The following is a 12,228-nucleotide window of genomic DNA, read 5'->3' as shown; positions in this document are numbered from 1 at the left end:
CGGTAACCTCACATGAGTAGCGTTTTCTCTCATCGTATTCAAGGTTCAGAGCAGGAGCAGACCTTGCTTCTAACATGACCAACTAGGGCACTGAGCCTGTGCTCTAGGGCAGGGGTCCTCAAACTATTTAAACAGGGGGCCAGTTCACTGTCCCTCAGACCGTTGGAGGGCTGGACTATAGTTTAAAAAAAAAACTATGAACAAATTCCCATGCACACTGCACATATCTTATTTTGAAGTAAAAAAACAAAACAAATACAATATTTGTGTTTTCATGTGGCCCGCGGGCCATAGTTTGAGGACCTCTGCTCTAGGGGGTGTGATCAGGGAGTCACTGATTAGACACAGAATTATCTCTACGAGAGTTTCCTCAGAGCTTTCAGCCGTGAACTTGATGCCACATTGTGGCGAGTTTAAGAATCTGCTTCTCTAGACCAGCTGGCGTGGCTCAGTGGTTGTGCATCAGCCTATGAACCAGGAGGTCACGGTTCAATTCCTGGTCGGGGCACAGGCCCAGGTTGCAGCTCAGTCCCCAGTAGGGGGCGTGCAGGAGGCAGCTGATCAATGATTCTCTCTCATCATTGATGTTTCTATCTCCCTCTCCCTCTCTGAAGTCAATAAAAATATATTTTTAAAAAAGAAGTAGATTTGTATTTTTAAGTGGAAGTATGTAGGTATATATAAATCTAAATACACTCAGGGTTGGTACAGTGCTCCCACCAGTGCTGTTTCTTATTGCTGTTCACATCGAAGGTTTTGGAGGTGTGGACCCCTCTCCCCACGTGTCTGCCTTTCCAGGTTAGGTATGTAGTGTGTTTCAGCTAAGACAGTGCTTCACACCGTTGGTGATGGGTGCTGTGGTGAGTGACAGACGAAAGACCTCAGAATTGAAGACAGGTTCCTGTGACCCTGAAGGAAGGGGACATCGGGATCTGATATGCCAGGCGATGAGGACAGCAGTGTGTCCGCCTGCGTTTGAGCCACAGCCCAGAGCCCTCGTGCCTGTCCTCAGCACCGCCTCTGTGTTCTCTGTCCGTCTGTGGTGAAGTTGCTGCTGCTATCCTGACTGAGAAATATATATATTTTTCCTTTTGCAGCTGTAGAAAGGACTCAGCAAAGAAAGCTTGAAGAATTACTTTTAGAAGCAGCAAGAGAAGGAAAAGCAGCAGAACTCATAGCTCTGGTAAAAAAATTAAAAAAGGCATTATTTCTTCACAGAAGGCCCGGTGCACGAATTCCTGTACGGGTGGGGTCCCTCGGCCTGGCCAGTGATCGGGGCTGATTGGGGCCATCTCACCTAGTCCCAATGGGGGCCGATCCAGCTGGCCAGGGGGAAGGGCCGCGGGAGGTTGGCTGTGGGAGTGCACTGACCACCAGGGGGCAGCTCCTGTGTTGAGCGTCTGCCCCCTGGTGGTCAGTGCGTGTCATAGCGACCGGTCGTAATGGTTGCTTAGGCTTTTATATATATAAATTCTGCCCTTGAAGACACACGTTTCCTTAATGTTAACTTTATAACTTAGTGGTGTCGTGGGGCCAAAACACTCAAGTTCATGATAACAGAACACAAGTCTGTAGTTCACTGAGGCTACGTGTGCAATGCTGTGTTTCCTCTGAATTCCTGACATGCTCCCCACCCTCCTGAAACCTGCTGGGCTGGGAGCCGGAGTTTCCAGGCAAGAACTGAACATGAGGCGGTTGAAGGTGCAGCCTGGTGCAGGCCCTGCGCAGGCATCGGGCTCTCACTTTGACAGCCGTTTCTGAAGGGCCTGCCCAACGTCTAGAAGGAACCCTGCGAAGGGGGGACAGTGTTTTGGGATATTTGTATCGTGTTGGGACAGACGGACAGCTCTCCTGTCGGAGTGGGGGGCCTGGGCCTTCATGGCCCCCGGAGGACAGCCCAGCAGTGACATGGTGGCTGGTTTAGGGAGCCGCAGCCGCTGGGAGCCAGGCATGTGGTCTGCGGCTTTGCCGACACACCTGCCGGTGCTGCTGGGAGAGGGCTGCCTCTGACACCTGCTTCTGCGTCTCTCCCTCGGCAGCTCAACAGCCCCAACCCCCCCGATGTCAACTGCACGGACCAGCTGGGGAACACGCCCCTGCACTGTGCGGCCTACCGGGCCCGGGGGCCCTGCGTGCTGGCCCTGCTGAAGAGTGGGGCCGACCCCAACCTGCGGAACAGGAACGGTGAGCCGGCACAGGGCAGGGCGGCTGTCCGTGGGTCAGTGTTCTGTGGGAGTCTGACTGTGCGCTGGCCCTTCGGGCATCGAGGGCTCTGCCCTGGGCATGCTGCTCCCTGGCCGGAGGTGGTGTGAGGGCAGGATTCTGTGAGCGAAACCCCACTGCCCTCTGCCCGGAGGAGCCACGTCTCAGACGAAAGCGCGGAGCGGCGGGCCTTCTCCCGTGACGTCTCCTCTGAGTGAGCTGGAAACCCAGCGTGATGGTTAACTTCCCATTAACAGTGTGAGCGGCGTTTCCCCTCAGAACACACGGTCAGCCCAGCTGTACCGTGGGCAGCCCTGTGACTCGACCTCTGACATTAGCCTGGAGTCCTGGCTGCTCTCCGCCGTCACCCTCTCCGCTTCTCCAGTGCCTGCGCGTCCCCTGGGTGCCTCAGGCTGTGTGGCTGTCACTCTCGGTTTCCTCTTGCCCACACGTTCCAGCCACGATCCACACAGCAGCCACCATGTGGTTAGAAAGTTTATTACAGGAATGATCACGGCTTAACGATAGGCGGGCGTCATTAACTGGCACAGCATCCTCTCCCAGGAACTGCCAGTAGTGATCCCTCCCCAACAGGTTTCTTCAGACGCGTTTTATATTTAGGAAAGAGAAGTGCTCCTCCTTAGATCCACGACCGAGGGACAGCCCCACGGCTCTGAGAACGATACACCTTCCGTGGGGGAGGGAATGGGTGTGAGTTACATCCTGACAGAGCTTACTCAGCAGCCGGGGCAGCACCACCGTATTCGTACCGGCCAGAGCTCGGTTTCCCGTTATCCTTACAAAGGTGTTGGTTTTTAACAATTTGACAGAGTTTTAAGTAAGTCAGATCATGTTACTCTTCCATGGGAAACCCTTCAGGGGCTTTGCATCCTTTTAGAACAAAACTCAGTCTCCTGGCAGCGGCTCACAGAGGTCTGCCTGCCTGCACAGCCCCCGGACGGCCCCCGCAACCCCCCCGCAGCTCCTGCCCCCGCAGCTCCTGCCCAGGCCTCTGCCGCAGCTGCCCCTCCACCACTCTGACTGCTTCCTTTCCATGTAAACACCCCCAGTCTCCAGGCTGAGCTGGTATCCGTCACTCACCCACGTAACACATGGGCATAGCATGCTTTATCCTCTGCTCTATTTCCTGTCTGTTTATTTACTGTCTTCTTCCTTTTCCATGATTCCCACCCACATTGTCATGTTCTCTGCTAAGTCCCCGGCCTCCAGTGTTAGTTGGTGCATCAGGGACTCTCATTAGGAGACATTGATACAGAAACATTGCCCAACACCTGCCAGGGGTGGTATTAGCTAAAGGTGTTTGTACCTGGAGCCTGCGTGGTCGCAGCCTGTCTGTGGTTGGGGTGTTATCTGCCTCATAAAGCAACAGAGGAGGGGAAACGCTGCTGGCAGGGCCTCCGGCTGCATTAGAGAGAGAGAGAGAGCACCGTGGAGATGCCAGAAGTACAGATACGTCCCTGCCCCCAGCCGGCTTCCTGAGAGCCAGGGATGGCGTGCTTAGTAAGACCCCATCCTGCAGGTGAAGCAGTTACCTGTGGGCTGTGTCGCCTTCCTGCACGGCATCTCCTCCTGATACGGCGTCTCCGTCGGATGTGCTGTGTGGGGAAGGCTGTGTGTGTAAATTGTTAACATGCAACTTTTGTTTCTCCAGCGGTTAGATCTCCCCCAGGTCCCAGGTGGCTTCCTCTAAGCATCCTGCACGGGTCCTGCTCAGTAGTCACTGTGACACGCAGATTCTGTTCTTGTCGTTTGCCAAAGCCCAGCACCTGCACGCGGAGGGCGGTGTTCCCACAGTATCTCGCTGGCTCCTCTCTCCACTGCCCTCTCCTTGGCCCCTCACCTGGGGCCATCGCCCTGAGTTCTGGGGGCAGCTGGTGGCTGTGGGGACGGATGGGGTCCTGGCCCCCAGAGATGGGAGGTTAGGGGACCTGCACGGGGAAAGGATGCTGTTACCCAGGTGCCCCGTGGGCTCACACGGCTCTTCTAGGGAGGTGGCAGGACGACCAGTGTCAGGAGAGAGTACAGATGGGGCACAGGCTGGGGCAACACCACCGCAGGAGGGAGGGCCACGCATCACGTCATGGTCACGGGTGCCTGTCAGTGGCCTGTGGAAGCTGGGGGAGGGGGGGAGTGGATCTGACCTCCTGAGCCGGAGAGAGCTGCTAGTGCTGTTTAAGCCCCGGGTCGTGGCCCCTCCGTAGCCCAGGGAGTGACTGGGGGGCAGGAGAGCCTGCAGGGCACAGCGCTCGCACAGCGTCCTGGCCACTCCGTCTGCAGACATGGCGCGGACAGGAGGCCCTGAGGAGCTGGCCACCCGGGGGCATCGGGAGGAAAGGGGGGAAGTGGAGCCAGGCCCGTGCTGCAGTCACAGGGCCGTCCTTGCTTTTCACACAGACCAGAAGCCGCTGCACCTGGCCCAGGGCGCCGAGGTGAAGCACCTCCTCTCCGGGAACACGGTAGGCGCAGGGTCGCGGGGACACGGTGGGCGCAGGGTCTCGGGGACACGGTGGGCGCAGGGTCTCGGGACACGGTGGGCGCAGGGTCGCGGGACACGGTGGGCGCAGGGTCGCGGGGACACGGTGGGCGCAGGGTCGCGGGGACATGGTGGGCGCAGGGTTGCGGGGACACGGTGGGCGCAGGGTCGCGCGGGGCGTGCGTGTCCCTGAGTGTTTGAAGTGCATTTAATGAGACTCGTTTCCCGCAGGCCCTGTACCGAGCGCTGAGGCGGTTTGAAGGTCCCCTCTGGAAGGTGGGTGGGCACTTTCACCATAACCTGGAAGGGAGGCTCGGGGTCTGTGTTCGTGAAACGTTTCCGGTCATTTCTGAAGTGGTCGTCCCGCCTCTCACGCAGCCCCGTGTCCTGCTGGCGGCACTCGGCGACGCGTGGGGCGGCTGCTGCCCTGTGTCCGTGGTCTCGCCCTGTCCGGTGGCCACGTCTGTCGGAGCGGGGATGGGGGGTGGGGGGAGCAGTCTTTCTTACGTGATTGTAGATCATAGAATCACTGTTGGTTATGGACCATGAACCACGAGGACTTGGGAAGAAGTTAAGCTCCGCATTGTCAGAGCACCTACGAGGTCTTTCTGGGGCCAGGCGTTCCTGCTGTCTGAGCTCCATGGTTTGGGGACGGAGCTGGGTGAGGGCTGGGGTGTGCTCAGCCGCAGGCACTGCCTCCATGTGTGCGTGTGTGTGTGCTCCCAGGTGACATACGTTCAGGACGGTTCTCTGTCTAGAAGTTCACTCAGGATGTTGAGGAAGGGCCTTGTTAGCCCACCGCTGGTAATTCGTGTAAATGTCCCACAACAGTCCTGTGGGAACAGAGCTGTGGGCGTGGACCCATGGGTGTGGGTGTCTCCCCTCTGTTGCCCTTAGGGGTGTGCCCAGGCGGGAGCGTGTTGGGGTGCTCACCGCACGCCTCGCTCACAGACGGGGACCCGCCTGACCCAGCCACGCGCAGCCAGTGTTTGCGCCGCGGGGTCAGCGGGGCCCTTTGCTCTCCCTTAGAGCTCGCGGTTTTTCGGCTGGAGGCTGTTCTGGGTGGTGCTGGAGCACGGCGTCCTGTCCTGGTATCGGAAGCAGTGAGTGTCCGGTCGTTGCTCTTGTTAAATTGTCGCATGCCAGTTTGGGAAGGTTGAACCTTTTCACTTATCTCTTCTCCTTTTACCGTGAAAATGTAATGTTTATTTTGAAGGCCCGACGCCGCCCGTAAGATTTACCGCCAGGGGTGCAAACACCTCACGCAAGCCGTGTGCACGGTAGGACGACAGGCATCTTTGCTACACGTGGAGTCGGCTCTGCAAGCGATGGCCCGGCAGAGCCGGGGTGGGACGTGCTGGGGCCAAGGAGGGGGCGTCTCCACTCTAAACGGACCGGCTTTGGTTGATCCTCATATTGCGGGACGAGAGATGAGTGATCCGGGAACATGTGTAAGGAGTACACGTGCATGGAGCGGGCGGGGCAGGAGCAGGGTTACAGTTGTTCAGTGGGAAACAAGCCAGTGAGTGAGTAAGATTTAAGAACGCGCTGTTGGGGGTACTCACAACTGTAGGCCTACTTCTGCCCCGTGCTGTGTGTGTGTGTGGTCACGTGTGCATGCATGTGCACATGCGTGTTTGTGCATGGCTAAAGGAGGACAGGGGGGTGGGAGGTTTCCTGGTGCTGATAAGCCCGTGTCAGAGCAGGAAGCTCGGGCTCTGAGCTCAGGAGACAGCCAGCTTCTCCTCCGGGAGGCGGGTCTGAGCCTGAGCCTGGACGCAGTCCCTGGGGTCCCCACCAGGCGTCCTCAGGTGTCAGCTGCCGCAGGGCCTGCCACTCAACATCACTTTTCTCTCCCTCTCTCTCTCTTTCTTATTTTTTAAATATATTTTTATTGATTTCAGAGAGGAAGGGAGAGGGAGAGAGAGAGAGAAACTTCAGTGATGAGAGAGAATCAGTGATCAGGTACCTCCTGCACACCCCCCGCTGGGACCGAGCCCGAAACCTGGGCACGTGCCCTGACCGGGAGTCGAACCCTGACCTCCTGGGTCATAGGTCGCGGGTTGCTGTGAAGCTTCTGCTATGTGTGCATGTGGTGGTGTCTCACTGCCTTCTTGTCTCCAAGGTCAAGCCCGGTGATAGCTGCCTCTTCTCCGTTAAATGCTTTGACGACTCTGTTCATGGCTTCAAGGTCCCTCAGAACAGCCCTCCGCAGGCCAGAGAGGTGATTTGTGGGTTCACGGGTCTCCTGAAACCTACAGGGCGAGTAGAGACAAGCATGGGAGCCCCATGGCGACCCCCAGCCTCGCTGGTCGTATCTTTTTAATGGGGGGGGGGGGGGTGGTGGCAGCTGCTGGGGTTTGTCTGGCGAGTCGGTGCTCCGCCCGCATGGACCTGCAGGTGTCTGTTCGTCACGCCTCTCGTTCTGATCCTGTGGAGGTGCAGCCTCCCGTGGTTGGGAAACGACCTGATGGTGTGTGGTTTGCCCCCCACTTTGTGGGTGAGGCAGCTGAAGGCCGCGAGGTGGTTGCCTCCTCCCGCGCTCTCCAAGGTCATGGCCCAAGGGCAGAGCGGACCCGCCCGGCTGCTCTGGTTCATGCCCGTGCGGACTCAAGGCTTCTTTTTGGTAAATTGGAACAATAGCAGCAGCAAGAGATTAGGGTTTAGGTGACAGGAATTCATGTCGCTTAAATGGAGATGCCGTGTTCTTTTTTTTTTTAAATATATTTTTATTGATTTCAGAGAGGGAGGGAGGGAGGGAGAGAGAGAGAGAGAGAAACATCATTGATGAGAGAGAATCATCGATCGGCTGCCTCCTGCAGGCCCCACACTGGGGATCGAGCCCACAACCCGGGCATGTGTCCTGGGAATCGAGCCATGACCTCCTGGTTCATAGGTCAAAGTTCAACCACTGAGCCACGCTGCATTCACAGCAGCATTCACAGGCCTCTCTTGTTTCTTGTAAATTGTGTAAGGGGTTGAGAGGATCGATCTTCCAATGTGGTTAATTGTGGCCCCACAAAGAACCCTGAATAATTCAAATTATGACAGTCCCAACATTTCATGAAATGGAAGATTTGATCCTGAATAATACTATAATGAGGAATAAGTAAGACAGGTATTTTACGGCAAATATTCGGTCTTTTTGTAAAGTCACTGCTTGTTAAAAAAACACATAGTAAAAGCTAAAGCATGAAGGTAATTGTTGGTTCTCTGAAAATGACCTGAGTTTCTTATGCTTATAATTTGATTGCAAGTTAGTAAAATTGTTTTTGGATATGTTATTGTACAATAACTTATTCAACAGTTTTGAGAACCTAGTATTTTAAGTGCAAAACTCTGCCCATTACTTAGTTTTTATAATGTGTTTAACTACTAATATCAATGAGTATATAAACTTATAGATGATATTTTTAAAAAATACTGGGAACTTTTGGGGGTGCAAGTTATAAATTAGTACATTTTATTTAAATTAATTTACATTTGAAATGAGTAAATTATGTAATATGTAAAATATACCTCAATAAAGTTGCAGAAATATTGTGAAAAGCAGATTTTATGAATATTTAAAAAAATCATTTTCTCGTTTGATAGTTGTTTCTAATTTTTTCCAATTATACACAGTTAGCTATTGGTCTGCTCTGCTGACCTCAAAAAAATCAATATTTTATTTATTATTATTATTACTGTTATATATTATAAAAAATTAATTTTTTATTTCACCTTTATTTTTTTTCTCGGAATTAAAAAAAAATCTGGACATGTTATAGATAAGAGATGTGTATCATTTCATAGTTGGTATTTTTAGGCCATATAAACTTTATGCTTTCCAGATCATTGTCATATTACCTCTTTTGAGTAAAAATGCATTTCCCTTTAGTTAATTTATTTTTTAATTTTTAAAACATATTTTTATTGATTTTAGAGAGGAAGGGAGAGGGGGAGAGAGAGAGAGAGACAGACAGACATCAATGATGAGCGAGAACCATGGATCGGCTGCCTCCTGCACACCCCCACTGGGGATCGAGCCCACAACCCGGGCTTATGCCCTGACCGGGAATCCAACCGTGACCCCTTGGTTCGTAGATTGATGCTCAACCACTGAGCCTCACCGGCCGGCACATGTCCCTTTAATTTAACTGTTTGGGCTCCTCAGGACTGGCTGCAGGCGATCGAGGAGCACGCGGCCTACAGCACGCACTACTGCTCCCAGGACCAGGTGCCGGATGAGGAGGAGGAGGAGGCAGGCTCTGCTGGGGACCTGCAGGAGTCCTTGGAGGTAAGTACGAAGCCGCACCTGCCTCTACGGCACCTCTCATTCAGGTTCACCAGGATCGGAATGTTTTTAATGTGACCATGGACATAGTGTTGCTCTTTGTCCAGTGATAGTCTACGATACTGTGCGTTATGGTGACACTGTCCACTGTGGCTCTGTGCTCTGAGGGGTGACCACACGCGTCCATCCTGTTACCGTGTGCATTGTGCAGGTTGTTCCTCCACTGGAGGACTGCCACCAGCAGGGGGGGCGCCCTGCCTCACTGCCCTTTGTGACTTCACTGCACTTGCAGAGTTAAACAATGCAGCCACAGCGATGCCCTGCTGGCCCTCGTCCTCCTGGGACGGAGCCCCTGTGCTCTGTGCTCTGTGGGCCAGGTGGGAGCGTCAGGCAGAGTGCGAGCCTCGTCAGAAGGGACAGCAATGCCTCATCCGGGCAGAAATCACAGCCTGCGTGTCGTCATGGACATGAAGGGTATTTTGTTCTTGGCTCTACCTTTTAAGTGAGAATTGGTTGGAAGAATTATAACTAAGAGAGGAACATGCATTTCAGTCCAGATACTTGTGTCAGAGAGTATGAATTTGCCCACTAAATGTAATCTGATATATATATATATATATATATATATATATATATATATATATTTTATTTCAGAGAGGAAGAGGGAGAGAGAGAGATAGAAACATCAATGAGAGAGAATCATTGATCGGCTGTCTCCTGCACGCCCCCTACTGGGGATCGAGCCCACAACCAGGGCATGTGCCCTTGACCAGAACCGAACCCGGGACCCTATAGTCCGCAGACCGACACTCTATCCCAGGGGTGGGCAAACTTTTTGACTCGAAGGCCACCATGGGTTCTTAAACTGGACCGGAGGCCGGAACAAAAGCATAGATGGAGTGTTTGTGTGAACTAATATAAATTCAAAGTAAACATCATTACATAAAAGGGTACGGTCTTTTTTTTTTTTTAGTTTTATTCATTTCAAACGGGCTGGATCCGGCCTGCGGGCCGTAGTTTGCCCACAGCTGCTCTATCCACGGAACCACACCAGCTAGGGCTGTAATCCTTTTTAAAAATGAAGTGAAATACTTGCAGGAAATGAGTGTTTCTAAATCACCAGCTTGAATGAGCTTGTTTGCTGACCCCTCAGGCGTTCTCTTAAGGGCCGTCCATTTAGGTGAGAAAGAGTCTTTGGTCCGGCCTCCGTTTATGACGGACAGGAAGGCGTGGAGCTTTCGAGTTGTATTGAGATATTCCCAGGATCTATCAGAGCCCAGTGTGTGATGTGCCAACCACGTAATTTTCAGGTCAGGGAACTTCGCACAAGTTACATCTACCAGAGCATCGCACCGACATTAAAGCTGTGTGGATAGATAAAGAAGGCTTAAGTATCTATGGCCAAAATCTGAGCCTGCAACCAAGGCATGTGCCCTGACCGGGAATTGAACTGTGACCTCCTGTTAAATAAAAAACGTTGCTACATATTTTAACTTTTGGTCAGTCAGTATTCCCTGCATGAAAAGAACTCTCTAGTTCATCTATCCTCCGAATTTGGTCGATGATGAAACCTGGGAGGACTCAGCGTGCACCAATATCTTTCCGGGATTATGGTAATTTTATGACCTTTTTAGTGGAAGCTATAGGTAAAATAAAAGTCTACTAATTTGCTTATTATTTACCAACTTTCTTTTTTTAAAAAAATATATTTTATTAATTTTTTACAGAGAGGAAGGGAGAGAGAGAGAGAGAGAGTTAGAAACATCGATGAGAGAGAAACATCGATCAGCTGCCTCCCGCACATCTCCTACTGGGGATGTGCCCGCAGACCAGGTACATGCCCTTGGCCGGAATCGAACCTGGGACCTTTCAGTCCGCAGGCCGACGCTCTATCCACTGAGCCAAACCGGTTTCGGCTATTTACCAACTTTCTTGAAGAAACGTTTCTTTTTTGGCACAGTTTTCAAGTCTTTTGGGTTGTCAGTCTCAACTATACCTCTCATTTTACTCATTTGAATATTGTGTTTCTGTGTTAACTTTAAAACCATGAAGTGTTTGTTTTCTAGATTTAAAAAAAATATATTTTTATTGATTTCAGAGAGGAAGGGAGAGGGAGAGATAGAAATATCAATAACGAGAGAGAATCACTGATCGGCTGCCTCCTGCACGCTCCCTACTGGGGACTGAGCCTGCAACCAAGGCATGTGCCCTGACCGGGAATCGAACTGTGACCTCCTGGTTCATAAGCTGATGCTTAGCTCCCGAGCCATGCCCGAGGCTGCTTTCTAGATTTTATCGCCTGAAGTCAGTGAGCCCTTAGCCAGTGGCAAGCACTTCCAGGTTTGAGGGCTGTAGCCGCATCTCGACCAACAGGATTTAAATGCTCGTCTGCGAATCCTCACTCTGTTGCGGCTTCTGAACGTTGGTCCCACGTAGGTGAACTCTGCAATGAGCGTGTGGAGCCGGCCCCGCAGGCCCTGGGTCTCCGGGTCTTAGGACGCCAGGGCATGGTGGGGCCAGCTCTAGGCGCCTGCTGGCTCCCCAGAGGAGGTCAGGGACTCGGGACGGGACGCTCTCCAACCCCCGATGGCCATCAGGGACCCTCTTCCCTCAGCCTGCTCTGGGCCTACAAGAAAGTGGGGCATCAGCTCAGGCTGGGACACCTGACTGTGTTATCTGCTGCTTTTGGTCTCAATTTTCTCCCCTCGACACGAGGGCCTCCCTCCGCAGTCTTACCGCTGTCCTCCCAGCTGTCCATCTGTCCTGGCTGAGGCCAAGCCTCAGGGAGAGGGGATGCGACCAGTCCTGGCAATGGCGGCTTCCTGCCACTGGGGGATCGTTCAGAAATGACAGTTGGAAGAGAGATTCACCCACAGGATTGGCGTAGAGCTGTACAGGGCCTACTAGACATGCAGATAATCAGAACCAAGTCAGTTCAGCCCTTCCTTTTGATGGGCACTGCCAGGTGCTCAGGCCACCTGGGCTGCGCCGTGGGCACGGAGACAAGGCTGCCATCACCGTGGCGTCCTGTGGGCCCGCCGCCCGCCTTAGGCTCGGGGTGGCGCTCGCAAAGCGGGGCCTCTTCGTTGGACACTCTTGGTTCTGCAGGATAAGGAGTAATGAGCAGAGGATGCTGCCTTTTAACCGAATGAGGAAGTGATACCAAACTTCCCTGATTTAGAATAAATGATCCCTAATTAAGTGGATGTGCAGAGGACTGTCATCGGCACAGGCTGGGAGGTGCAGGGCGGGTGTC

General features: G+C 53.0%; 1 protein-coding gene across 2 annotated transcripts in view; it reads left to right on the top strand.

The window, feature by feature from the left end:
* The window catches only part of OSBPL1A (oxysterol binding protein like 1A), a 113,148-nt gene that overhangs the window by 24,284 nt on the left and 76,636 nt on the right, over window positions 1-12,228 (top strand). The window contains exons 6-13 of one of the 2 annotated variants that reach the window (XM_070421266.1): window positions 1,098-1,183; window positions 2,040-2,184; window positions 4,618-4,679; window positions 4,928-4,972; window positions 5,726-5,799; window positions 5,913-6,147; window positions 6,822-6,920; window positions 8,853-8,975. In XM_070421266.1, coding sequence (XP_070277367.1) covers window positions 1,098-1,183; window positions 2,040-2,184; window positions 4,618-4,679; window positions 4,928-4,972; window positions 5,726-5,799; window positions 5,913-6,147; window positions 6,822-6,920; window positions 8,853-8,975 — 869 coding nt within the window. The remainder of the gene's footprint in view (window positions 1-1,097; window positions 1,184-2,039; window positions 2,185-4,617; window positions 4,680-4,927; window positions 4,973-5,725; window positions 5,800-5,912; window positions 6,148-6,821; window positions 6,921-8,852; window positions 8,976-12,228) is intronic. The other variant, XM_070421267.1, reaches the window with a different exon arrangement.

Source organism: Myotis yumanensis, unplaced genomic scaffold, assembly GCF_028538775.1.
Source record: "Myotis yumanensis isolate MYYU_CA2020_CCGP unplaced genomic scaffold, mMyoYum1.0.hap1 SCAF_7, whole genome shotgun sequence".
NCBI classification, from domain to species: domain Eukaryota; kingdom Metazoa; phylum Chordata; class Mammalia; order Chiroptera; family Vespertilionidae; genus Myotis; species Myotis yumanensis.
This window is presented reverse-complemented; position numbering and strand designations above follow the sequence as displayed.